This window comes from Strongylocentrotus purpuratus, unplaced genomic scaffold (assembly GCF_000002235.5).
Source record: "Strongylocentrotus purpuratus isolate Spur 01 unplaced genomic scaffold, Spur_5.0 spur5_scaffold_6, whole genome shotgun sequence".
In the NCBI taxonomy this organism is placed as follows: Eukaryota; Metazoa; Echinodermata; class Echinoidea; order Camarodonta; family Strongylocentrotidae; genus Strongylocentrotus; species Strongylocentrotus purpuratus.
This window is the reverse complement of record NW_022145612.1, coordinates 12,538,856-12,555,591: the sequence shown is the minus strand read 5'-3', so window position 1 is coordinate 12,555,591 and position 16,736 is coordinate 12,538,856. Positions and strand designations below refer to the sequence as shown.

Below are 16,736 nucleotides of genomic sequence, written 5' to 3'. Positions count from 1 at the left end.
GTCATCCGCCTGGGTGGGAGTCGAACCCGGGATCTTTGGTTCGACAGGCAGACGCTTTACCGACTGAGCCAACTCGCCTCCTCAACTCAGGCTACAACTCAGTGTTTGGGTTTTAAGTACTTTAAAATGTTTTAAGTTTCGTCATCCTAAATGGAATTCGTTTCGCTCACAATATTATCGTAGAAAGTATGATTAATGTATAGATTTTTCTGTGTTTTACAAGTATCCAGGAGCGTCACGATTGTGATTGCACTACCAGTGCAATTTACGTGGTACAAGACACTGCTTTAAGCAACATGCTTTGCAATTAGGTGAGATTGTCTGAATATTTATTTTCGAGCGAGCGAAGCAAGAAAGCAAAAATATAAGATGTGTGAGGTCGCAGTGAAAAAAATTACAACTTTTAAAGAGGAAGTAAAAAAAAACTGATAAATTTTAAGCACAATCTAATGAAGAAAGAATGTAAAGTACTTGTACAAGTATCATAATAATTATGAAGAGCGAGCTCCAGGAAAAATTGAAGAAAATGGAGCTCTAAGTCGCTTTACTTCATTTGCTTTCTAGGGCACGGTATGGATGCAAGCAGTTACCATGACAACCTTTTGTTCTGAAGATGTCGCCTCTGATTCCTTGTTGGGGAGAGCATTGGTGGCCTTTTCATCCGTCTGTGGCATATTCCTCATCAATGTCATCCATGACACATTGCATCTCACTCAGCAAGAAAAACGAATATCGACATACGTCAATAGGTAGCACGGAAACATATGTGCCCAGGTCCTGTCTTTTACTTGCAATTTGATATCAGTCGCAGCTCTGTATGTAAGAGATAGTAGATACATTAAAATGGATTTCCTATGCATTTTGATCGTATATAATTATAATACAAAGAATTTTTTTTAAGGCGGTGTCAACATCTGTCTCTGTCTCTCTGGCTCTGTCTCTCTCTGTGTCTCTGTCTCTGTCTCTGTCTGTCTGTCTGTCTCTCTGTCTCTCTCTCTCTCTCTCTCTCTCTGTCTCTCTGTCTCTCTCTCTGTCTCTATCCGTCTCTCTATCTCTCTCTCTCTCTCTCTCTCTCTCTCTCTCTTTATGCATATCCTAGACCAGGCGCGGATCCAGGATCTCTTGGGGTGGGGGCCCAAATTTGAAATCAATTTGAAATTAGGTGTGCTGTAATTTGAAAATCGTGTCGACCAATATTTCGCTCAGTGGGGGGGGGGGGGGGGGGGGGGGGGGGGGAGTGGTGAGCACTTAATTTATTTTATTTTTTGCTCCCGACAATTTGAAAATCGCGCCGGCCGATAATTCGCTTGAGCGCCAGGGGGGGGGGGGGGGGGGGGAGGGGCCCATCTCCAAAAAAAAAGGTAAAATTAACATGTTTTTATACGTTTTTTGTCAGGGGTGGGGTTCCGATCCGCCACTTTCCTTGACCACAGTAAAGGTTAGAAGGAAATGGCTGCACTATGTATCCAGGCTACTTGGCACCTCTATCGTTGCTATAGGCACGGCCAAGCTCCCCTTAAAAAGTTGCAGTCTTGTCTTTCGAGGGGGGGGGGTCAACAATAATCCAGAAAAGAAGAATACCCAGTACATAAACGATATTATCTCAAAGAGTAGAATGGTTCTTTTTTTAATAATTATTGACCCAATAATATTAGTTGGTGATGATCGTATTTTTTGTTGACCCCCCCCCCCCCCCCCTCTTTTTCTTTTCTTGAAGCCCATGCGTAGTCTTTCTCAGATTGTTTTCTACTTGAACGATACTCGACCATTTGGCTTGATTTTTTGTATGAATTTATATTTTGGTCCTCCAAATCTCCAATTTTGCCTACATGTTCAGTTTTAACGTTCAATGGTCTTTTTTAAGTCCTTTTCAGAGGTTCGATAAATTTTCATTAGGACAGTTACCCAATACACTTTTTGTCGTTCAGAAAAATACTGAGGCGGCGATTCCCAATTGCTGATGAAAATCCGTTTCAACTGCATAGGGAAGTCCAGAGCCTCACCCCCACTTACCCCAACCTACCCCTCACCCCGTCATCATTGGGCCAGGACCGACCGAGTCATCAGAAACTCTACCACCTGGAGTAGGTGTGCTATCAAAGGCTACATCATCAGAGTTCCTTCGTCGCATCACAGAAGCGGAGCTGGAATAGACAAAGTGTATCATGCAATAAAAAAAGATCTTGCTGAAATAAAGACGCTCGTCCATAAAGTAGATTGTATTTATGATGATGACGGTTGATGTGTAAAGTTATTACATTATTGGGAAATAAGTATATGTAGTAGGTCTGTGATCTATATGTGATTGTATTATTTAAGAGTTCGTTCTGAAAACTATTCATGAATATTAGCAATCTAGAGCCAGCAATGGTTCCAACGATAGATCACACGTTTCTTGTCGTGTCCCGAAATACATGCTAATTTTTAAAGTTCGAAATAGAGGTCATTGTTTAAACAGATGCCCTCATATTTGTGTATTTTAACAACTTTGTTTTGGTTACACGTAACTTTCCTACCATCCAATCCGAAAAAAGAAATTTAATGGAGTTTCTGATCAATTGTTGATTATCTTTTCCTTGAAGTGGGAGAGAGAGAGGAGCAAGGACAGAAGGGCTAATGAGTATTATGGTGCCTAACTCTTGCCTTTACCGGGAATAACGAACAAACATAATAATGTTGGTTATTTAACTTTGCATTTCGATATTTCCTTATAGTTACAGATCACAATAAGAAAATTCTCGTTATAAGCCAACGCATCAACCCAAAGGGATTTAAATGGTTGATATCTTTATATTGCATTTCAATGGCATTGATATATAGCATTGTTATCATTATTACGAATATAAAATAACTTTTCAAATTGAAATAATATATTAATCCTACTAGAAAACGAAAGGAGTCGAAATTATCAAAAATAAATAAAAAGAAAGGAGAGAGAAGCGCCGAATAGAAGGCTTAAAGAGGCCGCTTGTCGTCCTCCGACATCTGTTTGCTTCGACCACGTTCCTTGTTGATGACTTGTGACTTTGAGGCCCAGATATTAATTTTACCGCCATTTGTCATTCAGCTCAATAACAAAATACTTTAAAAAGCCTTAAGGGGTAAGAGCACTTTTTTGGGGGGGATCCATGATTTCATGAAAAATTTCGCAACGACTCGGCCAGCCGCTGAATAAAAGAGGGAGGGGGGGGGGGTGTAAGAGCACATTGTTTGGAGGTCCCGAAATTTGAAAATTTGGCCGATCGATATTTCGTTTCGTTGGGGGGGGGGTCACCCATTAGAATTTTGATTTTTTTTTTTTTTTTTTTTTTTTTTTTTTTTTTTTTTTTAAATGATTTTTTTAAAATTAAAACAAACAAATTGAGGGGGGGGGGGCTTCCTCCAAAAACACACACACCAACAAAATTGAGGAGGGGTTCGACCCCCCCCCCCCCTCTCTCTCTCTCCTGGTTAGGGTCTATAGGGTCGTGTGGTTTGTTTATTATTAGCATCATCATCATCATCGACATCATGAGCACCATCATCATCATCATTATTATTATTATGAATATTACATGTTTTATCATTATTATTATTATTACATGTATTATCATTAACATTATCATTATTATTATTACCATTAATTTTACTATCATCATCATCATCACCATTATTATTATCATCATTAGTAACAGAAGTAGTAGTGTCGTTGCTGCTGTTATGAGATTCAGTGTTACCCTTCTACTCTTTGCTTTGTCTCTCACCTCTTCCCTCTTTTCTCTACCCCCTTATCTTTCCTCTGTCTCCTCACTATCCTGTAGAGTTGGCCCATCTTCTCTTGTCTCTAGCCCTCATTCTCTTTCTCAGTGGACTCATTCCTCCTCCTCCTCCTCCTCTCTACCCCAACTCCAAAAGCATAATTTATATTTTTCCATTCCAACTATTGAAATAATTATGGCTCATTCCAATACTGTGCATCGGAGTTTAACCTCATCCTATTGTTTAGAATGTAAGGGAGTTGCTGGTAGTATTTACTGCAGTACTGGTGGAGTCACCAACTACTACCAGCAACTATTACCAGAAACTATTTTATGTTGGTAAAAACATAATTGACACTTGCTAATCTCGCAATGAAACATTTAAACAACGTCTCCAATGGACCATTTGGTACCTTCATGTCTTCAATTCTAAGATAGTAAAGAATAAATGTTTTTATTATGAAGTGTTCAAACAAATTTCTTTGAAAATGTCCCATTTTGACTCCCTGAAATCCAAAACGTAGATATTTAATAAGCACAAACAGAAGTACATAAGAATAACCCTCTTTTATTTCTTCACAATCCGACACAAACTGGACTTTCACCGTGACAAATTATTCTTGTCGTAGAAAAATTGTAATGGCCATCCAGACAAAATTGTTAATGGAGAACTAACCCCAAAGAATAAGTGTAGGTATTCTAAAAAACGAGATGAATTCCTGCCATGTGGTGTACAATAAATCTGAACAATTGTAACTCATTTTTTTTTAAATTCTAAAATATAGAAGGTGAAAATATATTCAATTTATGCGAAACCTTCACCTGAGAACTGCACCAACTTATTTATGCAATTTGCGTTCCGGCAATTGGAGTACAAAGGATAATAGCAGGTGAATGAAATGCCCCAACACCACAAACACCTGGAAAGGAAGCATCTATAAATTTGAATACATTAGGTTGATAAACGACTCCGCAAAGTACGTCATGCTATCAAGAAAATGGCGATGCCCATGTCTTGCTGAAAAACTGTACTTTATTCTTGCTTTATGCCTTTCTCATACACTTTGGTGGGGAATCTTGAAGATTAATGGGCAATAATGCAATAAATCTCTCAGAACAACTAAAGTTATTCTTTGGGGTTAGTTCACCTTTAAGTACAAAATGACTCAATCACAATAGAATTGGTATATTTTAGATTTAATGTGGCACGATAGCACATACAAAAACTTGCAGCTTTTGATATACCATACAACATCAATACAGTGATACTTCAGCATTATTTAAGTATTGCAAAATCTCACTATCGCTCGTCTCAAACCTTCTTCAGCAATTTAATCTTATTTTGTGCCCTTCTTCATTTAATTTCAGTTCTCCTTGATACTCATCTGCACCATCTTATTAGTCCAGTCATTTTACTTTTCTTCTTTGCCTCCTATGATAGCCTCCATGTGTCAACTGCAGTATGCAGTATGAAAACTCGACTCTGTTTAATACACATGCCATTAACATTCATTAATTTCCTACAGAATTCAGATGAATCTAGGGATTCTATGCTTCTGTCAAAAGAATACTTTGCATACTTACAAACAAATTCATTCAACTGCACATAATTTACAGTATCAATTTTGCTTGCATAATTACCTTGACCATAGTTCTAGCATTGAATTAAAAGTAACAAATATGCACATCTCTTACTGCAATATAATCAAGACATGTACTCATAATTTAGACGTTGAGATTCCGTCATTTGTAAGTGTAAGTGTAATGGGAAAGATAAACACGAATAGTTATCAACAAGTCACAAGGATCTTAAGCTACGTACATTGACCCTTGCATACAGTTTGATGTCGGTACACCATGAATTGCCAACAGATCGACCCAGACCCAAGATATATTGAGCTTAGTATTCAAGTACTTTGTTTGATAACCCTTTGAGACAGAACTTTGTCTTTAGCAATCTTTAATCAATAATTAATAATTATAATATATTTCAAGAATTTTAACAAAGTGCTTTACTGTATATTATACTTTGTGAGAATATCAAACCACATTTGTATGTATTATGGCCAATGTAAATTGTATACAATTATAATAAAACCTTTTCAAATAAAATAAAAAAATTATAAAAAAATGCTACTAAATTGTAAGAAGTCAAATTGAGTTAAAGTTTAGATTAGATCTGGTTAATACCGTGCACACATTATCATCAGAAGCAGCATGCTGTAATGAACATGAGGCACTCTCTAGCGAGACTACTACAAGAAAACACAGTGATGAACACTAAATAACCGCTTACCAAGAAATGCTATGGAACCTCCAATGAATAACATAATAAAATCTTGGTTTAAAATAGCAGCTTATAGAGAAGTAATAGATTAATCATGATCTCCACTAAGTGGCTGTTTTACAATCTGATTGTAAAACTAGATGGATGTTAGACTGCATGCAGTCGAAAATAATGCCTTCGCCACAGAGCAATTTTACAAACCAAAACAGAAGCAATTTGAAAAATTCAAGTTTGATTGTAATCCATGAACAGGTTCTCAGAATAGGGTGATAACAAGCTATTTTTCTGTACGATCCTTTAAACTTTGAGCTCATGACCCTGCAAGTTACATACATGTCCCGAGTTTGATAGTAATCCATCTGTCAGTATTGACATTGCGTTCACAAGCTATTTTTGCATACATGAGCCCCATGACCTTCGACCTTTGACCTCATGACATTGGCTCTGCAAGATACATACATGACCCAAGTTTGGCGGTAATCCATCAATCGGATCTTGAAATAACGCGTTCACGAGAACAGAACATACAAACGGACGGACGGACAACCAGAAAGCATAATAAAGAGTCGTGCGGAAGTCGCAGTTATGAGATGTCTTGGCATTGACTAGCTTATCAACTGAAAGTGCAGCAAATCTTCATTGGGATGAATCGACTGAAACACAAGCAACATCACAAAGTCAAAGGACTATGCAGACTTGGCCAAAAATTGTTTGCATTTTTATATCACATCATATATCACTGACCAAACAATGCACATAGGCAGGCTGATAAAACAGCTCAAAGCAATAACTTGATGTGAAATGCATTAAACTGTCCTTTATGGTCAGCTCTGCTTGACAGGGGATCTGAAGGCAGGAGGCCTTTCAACAAAACATTTGTCTTGTTTTAAGATGTCAAGTTGGACTGTTCATTCTGGAGGAAAGCTGTGCATCTCTTCATCGGTTTGGAGCCCAGTCTGGAGAGCTGATCGGGTCAGTCCCCAGAACTTCTCTGGTTTGAGTTTCCTCTCTGTGGCAGTAAACTTCCATCCCATGTGGCTGGTGCATGTACGACACTGGAGTATGGTCCATGCATACCTATTAACAAAGATGGGGATAATAAATCATATATCTTCTTATTCTTGAGTGCTACTTCTTTTTCTCAGATAAGGACAAGAATAATGTGAGTTGAATATAATACAGCCATCAAGAAAATGTCCACCTATCCAAACACACACATTGTCAAGTTCACACTATTTTGTCTCATACAATGTCACAAGCATTAAAGACTTTAATATACCTGATGACTGAATCAAGTTGCTACCTCCGATATATACTTCATATCAAACTAGTTGTTAAAAGAAATTATATTTGTCATATTAAGTATGTTCCCTTTTTCATGAGAATTAAAATCAGATGTGCCACAGAGTGACTACATATTATATGCATTGTGGTGTTTCATTTTGCCACAAATAAATATATTATATCATAATATTGGAAGCTTTTATCAAATAAATAATTGAGCTACATCAGCGTATTTTCTCACTTGAATGGCTATCTGGGATATACCCACAAAAGTTATTACCAAAAGCTTAGGCACAATGTACATTACATCTCACTAAAAATTGAAACATGGGTAACCAACAAATGGCAGATGGGATACCCTAAAATCCCCTTGCGCAAAGGAGTCGTAATAACAGACTAATGCTATATCTTACATGGTGGAATGATTATCACCTGAAATGAAAGACTTCCATATCAATGACAATGTGTGATTAGAACCATGTAAGGCTGGCGCATATCTGATTTATGACATGCTGAGACTCACTAACGGGCAATGTGTGAGATTGGATATCTTACCCTGGGAACCAGCTGTTCTCTTTGGAGGGTCTTCCAATCAAGTTGAGATTCTGAGCTCTGTAGACGGTTAGTGTCTCGTGCACATAGCCTCCAGGATTCACATAGGCAGCCATAGGCCCATCAAGGGACATGCTGTACAAAACAAATGATACAATAGTAATAGCTAAATTTATAAGGTGCAGATTTTCATCCAAAGGGATGCTGAAAGTGGCTACAAAGCAGGCTTTCTACTATTACCCCCAAGATGATAAAACTATTCCAGAATTACCACCTAATGGGTACCCATATACAACACCTTGGTTGATAGCGGCTATTAGAGATTGAAGGTATAGACCAGTTTTGGAAACGCCCCCCTCTCAAATGAAATGGAAGCTCTTATTATCATGTGAAAGAATATGTTTTGACTAATACGTGATTATACAAATTTTGCAGAGAAACCACCCACTAATTGATATATTTAGTAAATTATCATATCGATCTGGCCTGGATACCGGTAGATATCGCGAATGCTCTTCAAAATTGAACATTTAGGCATATATTTCTGTTTTTTGCAAATTTAGGTTGAAGTATTGTCATCTAAACTTCTGAAGGCTATATTTAAGCAATATTCAATGGATATTTTGCACCCAAAACCTTGAACCGTAATTTTACCACTACCGGTCTTTGTCTTTAATGTCTAGCTAGGATGATAGTGCCACTGTCGAGGCTCTAATTGCAAAGCATTTGATCATCCGTCAGGCAACATATTAAAGGGATTGGGTATCTTTGTCTCAGATTCTGAAACAAAATCCTGGATTTAGCTCATGCTGCAATCATAATTATAAACCTTTAGGTCAGTCAGGAACCCCATGACTTGTACAAGCCAGTCACTTGTCTGATTATCACGATACTTATGATTACAATTGATTAGAAATCAAATATAACACTACAGTCTATTGGGGAAAATGAGTATGGTCAAACCGGTCACTCAAAGATTTTTAATTTTTTTGAGGTACTTCATGATCATTTACAAGCTCACATTTTTTTTAGGGCTTCAATATTACACCATATCATAGACACTGATAACACGTAAGGCCATGCATCTCAGATTTAACATTGTTAAACAAAGCCTTTAACAAGACCACAACACCTCTACATGGTGTTATGGAAAAATGCTCATAATAACACCAAATGCGTAGCTTACATTATAGGCAACATAGAATGGGTAACAAAACATAACATCACATTCATCCCTTGAAGAGGACTTCTAATTTCCAACTACAAATCTACAAATCTACATACCAATTATACAAATGTACATGTGCATATATTAAACAGTGATATACTATTTAACCATAAATATATTAATCATGAACAAACACATACTAAGTTTGACTTTCTCAAAAAAAAGATTATCAAATCTACAATTCACTTTCACTTTCAATGTTCATAAGAAGATGCACTCATAACAGTTTCCAAGAATTCACTTTCGATATGCAACACAAATAATTTCCCTGTGACACCAATCATGGGATAGGCATACAAAAGGCATCAAGATTATTGAACTGTTTCCGGTGCAAGATTAATCTATTTCTATGGAGCTAAATACGATCAGACATAAGTTATTATACAAATAATGAATGGTTATGAGTTCAATAGTGCGAATATTTTCATGAGTTGAAAGATTAACATTCTATTCAACGAGGTGTCAGCGGAGTTGAATAGAATTAACGTTAATCTTTCAACGAATGAAAATATTTGCACTATTAAACAAATGAAAAACATTCATCATTTGTTTTATACAACATCAAAGAAGATCTAATAGAATCAAAAAATTATGCTTTACTCCTTATATTTATTAAAGTTGGAGTCAAGCCTTCTCGATTACATGCATTCAGATTGCCTTGGCGTCAGATACACACAGGGATACGCGCACGGCAGAGAGGTACGCAGTCTGCATATAACCAAAAATGCACTCTGCATATAACCAAAAATGCACACCAGTGCAATATAACATCTATTGAATATCATGTGACCAACAATCCTCCAATCAAATGACAAGGATCCACGTAGGTGTTGTATTAAAGTTATTATAAGTTATTTTTCAAAGGCACTGTGTAGCACAAAGCAAACCTTCTGTCAGTTAGTGCCTATTGCTTTGTGCATAATTGCATGTGTGTCAAACAATTGACCGGGCAGCGAGACAAGGAAAGCAACGGGAGTGGTAAGGCCTACAATAAACTCACCAAAATACATCACTCTTGTTTGCAATCTGAGTACTGCATTCTCTGCAGCAGAGTACAGTACACTGTAGGGGAAGAAATAAAAGAGTTATGTTAGACAAAATACAATACATACATGTATATTTATATAATTCATATTCAAATACATTTATTTGCTTGCAGACTATTTCATTTCAAGTCATAGTTTTTTTTGTATTCAATAAAAACAAATTTGCCGATGGACATATATTTGTAAAAACTTTCCTTTTCCTTTAAGGGGCTTCAACGCATTTTTATATATGTGGATGGAAAGAAAAACTATCGCAGAACAATACATGTAGCTCACTTCTTGAAAATACTGAAAACTGTCCCTTGCTGACTAAGGACTAGAAAATAATAAAGCATCTGAACTAAAATTGGCTTAAGTGTGTTTAAGAACCAACTCCAAGAACTTACGGTATCAGCTTTAGGGGCCAACAGTTCAGGCTCCTTCTCATATCCCATGACTGCAGGTTTTTCAAAGCATACTGCGCCTCACATTTTTGTATTGTATTACACACATACTGGAGTGTGTATAGGTCCTTTGTCACGTACCGCCTCTACTTTTTTCACGCCTACTTCCCATTCATTTAGTACATAGAAATTTAGTAAGTAGCAGTTTACCATGGCTTATGTGACTGAGCCTTAAAAGTCTAGCTTACAGCATTGTGTGGAATGATAAACTAGTAAAACTGGTGTAGGACAGTACCTTTTGCAGGAGTTCCAGCTCTTTCCTAAGTCTCTGTACGGGACTGTCGATCTTTAGAAGGCCAATTCTCTGAAGGTCATCTAGAGGCATGTTACTGGCAACCCAAAATGAGAAATCTGCCACAAAACGGGTAAAATCTTTCTATTCAGCTATGAATATGATTAAACTTCCACAATTATACTGGCTAAGGTTATTATGAAATTAGTCTACAGGTCTTGAAATTTCTCAACCACTATTAATAAGTGACACGGAATGAATGAAACTGGTTTACTATTCCAAACAATGATATGTTCTCATACATGTAATAATAATAATAATAGTAATACTCAGCTTTTATATAGCACGAAATACAATTAAATCTCTACTGAAGCGCTACCAAACTTGGAGATTATCACCCCAGCTTTAGTGGTGCTGCCATTACGGCGCTGCCATTACAGCGGCCACCTCAGCATCTCTCATCATCTTCTGATGGAGCAGCATCATCACTCCAACATTATCAAAAGCCTCAGACATATCAAAATTAATTCCTGCCAGGTACCCATTTACATCACCTGGGTTGAGGGTGGCAAATGTAGATCAATTTCTTGCCAAAGGACATTAGTGCCGCGGCTGGACTCAAACTGCAGACCTTGTGATCGACAGTCCGGCAACGTAACCACTTGACCACAATACCTCTACATGTATAATGAAAACAATTATTCTATCATATTTTAAACGACCCAAGATAAGTAAGCCTTGAATGGAGCGTGGTGTAAGGAATATGACATCAAATATCGATGTTCCACCTTCAAAAATCAGATATTTTCCTAATACCAATATAAGTTCTTGATGTTGTTACTTTTTCTAGAGGCATAGTTAGCTTCATTGTTCAATTTTGGACTTCTGTGCAATGTAAGAACATGCACATACGTTTGTAGTTATGAGTTACATTTCTTGTGAGGCTGCAGAACCTTTGAAAATAATAAACAAGAACTCTATTTTTGAATACATTCCCTCCTAAAGGGCTAGTTCTTATACCGTATCTCTCTTTTGACTTTCAACTTACTATTTCCAATAATCTAGCTCTACTATTCAATCCCAATAAAAATTATTTATCCTAAAAGTTTCAACTTACCAGAGGGGGAAGCAGGCATATGTTTCAGTTGCAAGGAGTTTTCATACCAGCCACTCAGCTCATTCTTTATTTTCACCATCAATGCATCCTATAATAGAAACAGTAAGGAAGAAGATAGAAAGTTAGAAAGATTCCTAATATCTTAAGGGTACTAGTTATTTAATATAACAGAAGCTACACTACACCATCATTGCTTAGCATCTGTTTTACCAAGGCTGTGGGGTTGGACTTTTCATTTTCCTTCTGGCCCTTCTCAACACCTTGTATGCTCTTGTACCTTCTCCTATTGTCTCCTTCCAGGTTTTTCAGGAAAAAATATATTTATTATCAAGCAAATCAGCCATAACAACCGTAACATTAATCCGTCACTGATAATTTTCTCAAAAAATCTAAACTAAAGGTGGTAAACCCCTTGGAAAAAAGCGACAGAAAAAATTACATACACTTCATATTTCTTTATTACACAACACAAAGATAAGTACACATATCTATACTTGTCATAGAAGAACTGTCATAGTGCTTCATTCACTTGACTCTTGTTCCAAGGGTTGAGGGTTTCAAATTCTAGCTCAGCACTAACATCATTTGGCAAGACATTAGTCCACATTTGCAACTCTCCACCCTAGTGTTAAGGGATACCTGGAAATTGCTGAGGTAATAATAATTGCAGGGCCCACAGGAAGAACAGCATTGAAGTTGATTCTCTTGGTAAACAAAACAAAATTAATATTACAATTTTTTTCATTGTTAACCCTTCTGCCTGGCCCACTATGAAAAAACTTTGAATCGACTTACTGCGTCATACATCTCATAGACCCATGGGGGCCACCAGGTGAGATCGGCCTCAGACAGGTGTCGTTTCCTTCTCTCCTTGAGCCACTGCATACCACCATCCTTTGCAGAGGGTGAGATGTGATGGGGAATCATTCTTCTCCTGCTGAGAGACCCTCTCCTGGCAGTGCATAGTACATCAGGGAGACGCCTCTCTGGAAGCATCATCACCTGACCAATCAGAATTCTAGAAAAGGAATGAATTTGAGTAATTAAATACGTTGGTTTGACCAAAATTATTCTTCTGTCAATATAGAGACTGATGGTGCATGGCGAACCAGTGAAGTACCATGTGCTGCCAACAAAGGGAATGAATGTAGAGAGAAGGGAATATGGTCTGTATCAAAGTGTAATAATTAGATCTGATTGATACAAGTCTGTAAAAACCCAATTACATACATACACACACTTGAAATTAGACAAATTAACCCACATGGTATATCAACACAACTAAGATTCAAATGCAAAGATTTCAATGTCAAGACAGAGTACAGTCAAACCTGCTTTGGTGACCACCTGTCTACAACAAGCACATTTTTTGTTTCCCTTGAAAGTGGTTTCACATTGAAACATGTACTAAAGGAACTTGTCTACAAAGACCACTTTTTGTGTTTCCCTTAGGCAGTCGATGTAGACAAGTTTGATAACCACCAGTCCCCTGCACTCCTCCATCTCTCTCTCACTCACCCATCAGCCTGTCTTCTCGTCTCCATCACTTTGAATCTCTGTCTTCCCATGGCCTTCAGCCTCATCGTCTCTATTCCTCCATCATCCTCCTCCTTAGCGCTGAAGATCTCTGCCGTCGTCCCTACATCAGGGATGGAGCTGTCCTGTATTGATGCTCTATCACGACTTAAAGATATCAAGAATCAAATGTAAAAACGACTATGTCAGGATTATTTGCAATTGCACAATTTAGGTGCATGCATTATGAGATATAAGCGCTAGCATGCTTGGTATTTTGCACCTGTGTGACATTGTGGGATCATATATGAATCACATGCATGCCAAGGATCCATTTATACTTCCAAGGATAAATCTTTGCACTACACAATGCACAAGCTCTCTACTGGGTGGGTGTTTTTTTGGCCAAAGAAAAAGATGAAAAGATTGCATCAATTAGGATGAAATAGTGCTTGGTATGGAGTATTGGAGTAAGAAATAGGGTGAGATGGAGAATATAATCAAGAAGACCCCTACCCCCCCTCCCCCCTCCCCCCTCCTGATACGAATGGTTAAAGAAAGGGAAACCAGAGAGAGGGAAACCAAGAACTAACTGGGAGGAGAAATTAAGACATGGAGTGGAATGACACTGCAAGAATGTACTAGGCTGGCAGAAAACAGAGATATGTGGAATAACGTTGAAATCAACCTTGAAGCTGGGATAAGATACCATGTAGATAGATTGATGCACACCTGTAATACCCTATTACACACTTGCACACACACACTTTTTTTTTCTTCCAATAGTCTTTTTTTATTGATTACAAACAATACAAATTAATTTTATAAATAAAATACAGTTGTTTTTCCTTGACATGAATTCAAAACATTTTCATTACATTTTGTTCTTCTCTTACACACACACACATACACACTCACCTATCATAGAGCATTCCAAATGTACGGTTGTTCTGTAGAATGTGTTTCATCATGCTGATGAGTCTAGGATTGAAGAGATGAAGAGGGATGGTCTCCCCTGGTACCAGGACCACCCCTGGAAGCTGAACCAAGGGAAGCGATATGGAACACTCATCATCTAACACTGTGCGTCCACTGTACTCCTCCAGGTCGGAGCCTAGGTACTGTATGACAGAAAATATTTTCAAAAATTGATTGAAGATGAGAGACAATTAAATATTACTGCAAATAGCTGATAATAAAGTAGAAACTGCTGTACTTGAAGTGTATTTTGATACAAAGCACTCTGTGATGTCATTCCTGGTTCCGCACTGGGGTTTAAATACACAATTTATCAAGCAGTGACAGTGAGTTTTCAATGAATGCAGAGAATTTCAGAATAGGTCTTCAAATTCTTTGACTTCTTGCACTGTTCCCAGTTGGTGATGATGGATTCCCAGGAGGAGGAAGCATGTCCCAGAGGTTGTGAGTCAGAAGAAAATATGATATCATGTCATCTATCATACACACAAAAAAAAACTATTAGTTAATTATCCTATAAAAATACAGATATAGACCCCTAGTAAGCTTCTACTATTTCATATTCAACACCATTTAAATATGCTTGAACAGCTGAATGAAGTTTTATCAGCATTTCATGGAAGTTTGTTTCATAAAATTTAAGATACTCACCGCATGTGTTGTTGGAAGAGAAGGGTCATAAGTTATTTTTTCAGGTCTTTTGCTCACTTTGTCTTGATCTATTCTCCCTCTGATCTGCAGTCGTAACCTTTCGAAGATGCCAATTTCTGTGACAAAAACACACAAATATTTTTTCTCTTTAATGGCCTTGCTTTAGGCACAAAGAATGAGACTAGCCAGCATCAGCAAATAATAGTTATGCCAAATTATAAGGATTTCAATAAAGTTATGATCGCTATCCTAATTGTCACAATTCATTCCTTTAGGCGTTACCACTAGATTTTTTACTATCGAGTTCAAGAATCCGAGATGTCTTGTTTCCATTGACAAGTCAAGATCAATTTAGACTGCAACAGTGCCACTGTAAGTGCATCATGCGCATTCAGACTCACCGTAATAAGAATCTTGTGATACTAATCGTTTCTTTTCAGTATTGCAAAGACTTATTCTTCATTGTAAACAGAAACTGTAAAAATAACAGATTTTATTGCAGGCGAGAAAACAAGGTAAGCGATGGCCAACATGATCACTCCAGCAAAGCATAATAGAGAGTCAATGCTAATGCGTATTGACCTCTAGCACTGTACTACATGTTAATAGGCAGCATTTGCACACATGAATAGTCAATACACTCATTATACACAAATGCACACAATCATGCCGATATGGCTGATCGGCAAGTATGACAGTAGACTTACAATTTGAAATTTGAAATTATTCTTTCTAACATCGGTAAGTTGAACAAATAGTATTTTACTGCTATTTAGGTGTCATCAATTGGCACTAAACTTTGTACAGTAGTGTTTGAAATGTTGAAAATCAATATCACAGCTTTTAATACACAGCTTTAGTAATGCAGCTGTGTGTGAACATGATGAGATTCGAAGGATGATAATACGGTAGGCCCTACACAAAAATAAACAGATGGGACTGATCATAATAGAGGCGAACATTCACTTTTTCCATGGAGCCTAAAGTAGTAGAGTATACTACGAGAACATGATTAAGGCTATACCCTGCTCACCATTATTTTCATCATCATCTTCATCATCTTCTTCCACGCTGTCCTCGTCTGCATCATCATCAGGATGCTCCAGTTCTTCGTGTACAAGAAGATCGTCCTCCTCTTCGTCCGCCATGTTTGTTTACAATTTTCACCCTTATCAAATTTGCATATCAAGTACATTGCACGTGACGTGAAGATGCAGGGATGGGATGCCGCAATGAGATCAATTAGATATCTGGGAGCAAATAAATTTCAATCTCAACTCAATTACCAGGACATTCACTCATGTTGAGCTCCTGTGAAACCTAGATTGAGTCTATTCTATTTCGGGACTATTGCCTGATTTTTAGTGTAAATGAAATAGTTTGGCGATATAACAACAACTCGGTTTCCGAAACTGATTCGGGAATAAAGGCGCAGCGCCCTTGTCTGCGATTTATGTACTCATTTTTACCTATGATTGGGGGGGGGGGGGGGGGGGGAGGTGCAAGATTTTTCATTTTCCCATTTCTTGTTTGTGTAAATATAATGACTTTGATTCCAGTGTGATATTACTTGCACTATATAGGCATGTATTCATGGGAAAATAGAGGGAGAGTACTGCGAGCAAGCAGAAGACAGTTATAGCCACCTTCCTTTTAATCTAAGAAA

General features: G+C 37.5%; 1 protein-coding gene across 1 annotated transcript; it reads right to left on the bottom strand.

Moving 5' to 3' along the window:
- Positions 1-5,724: 5,724 nt before the first annotated feature.
- LOC578218 (protein cereblon) lies at positions 5,725-16,269 on the bottom strand. Its single transcript, XM_030999869.1, has 10 exons — positions 16,104-16,269; positions 15,071-15,186; positions 14,360-14,562; positions 13,445-13,609; positions 12,722-12,944; positions 11,927-12,014; positions 10,813-10,928; positions 10,089-10,150; positions 7,864-7,995; positions 5,725-7,101 (listed from the first exon to the last, which is right to left on the bottom strand). Exons 1-10 carry the CDS (start codon positions 16,216-16,218, stop codon positions 6,933-6,935), a joined length of 1,389 nt encoding a protein of 462 aa, XP_030855729.1. The 5' UTR covers positions 16,219-16,269; the 3' UTR covers positions 5,725-6,932.
- Between the last annotated feature and the right edge of the window lie 467 nt (positions 16,270-16,736).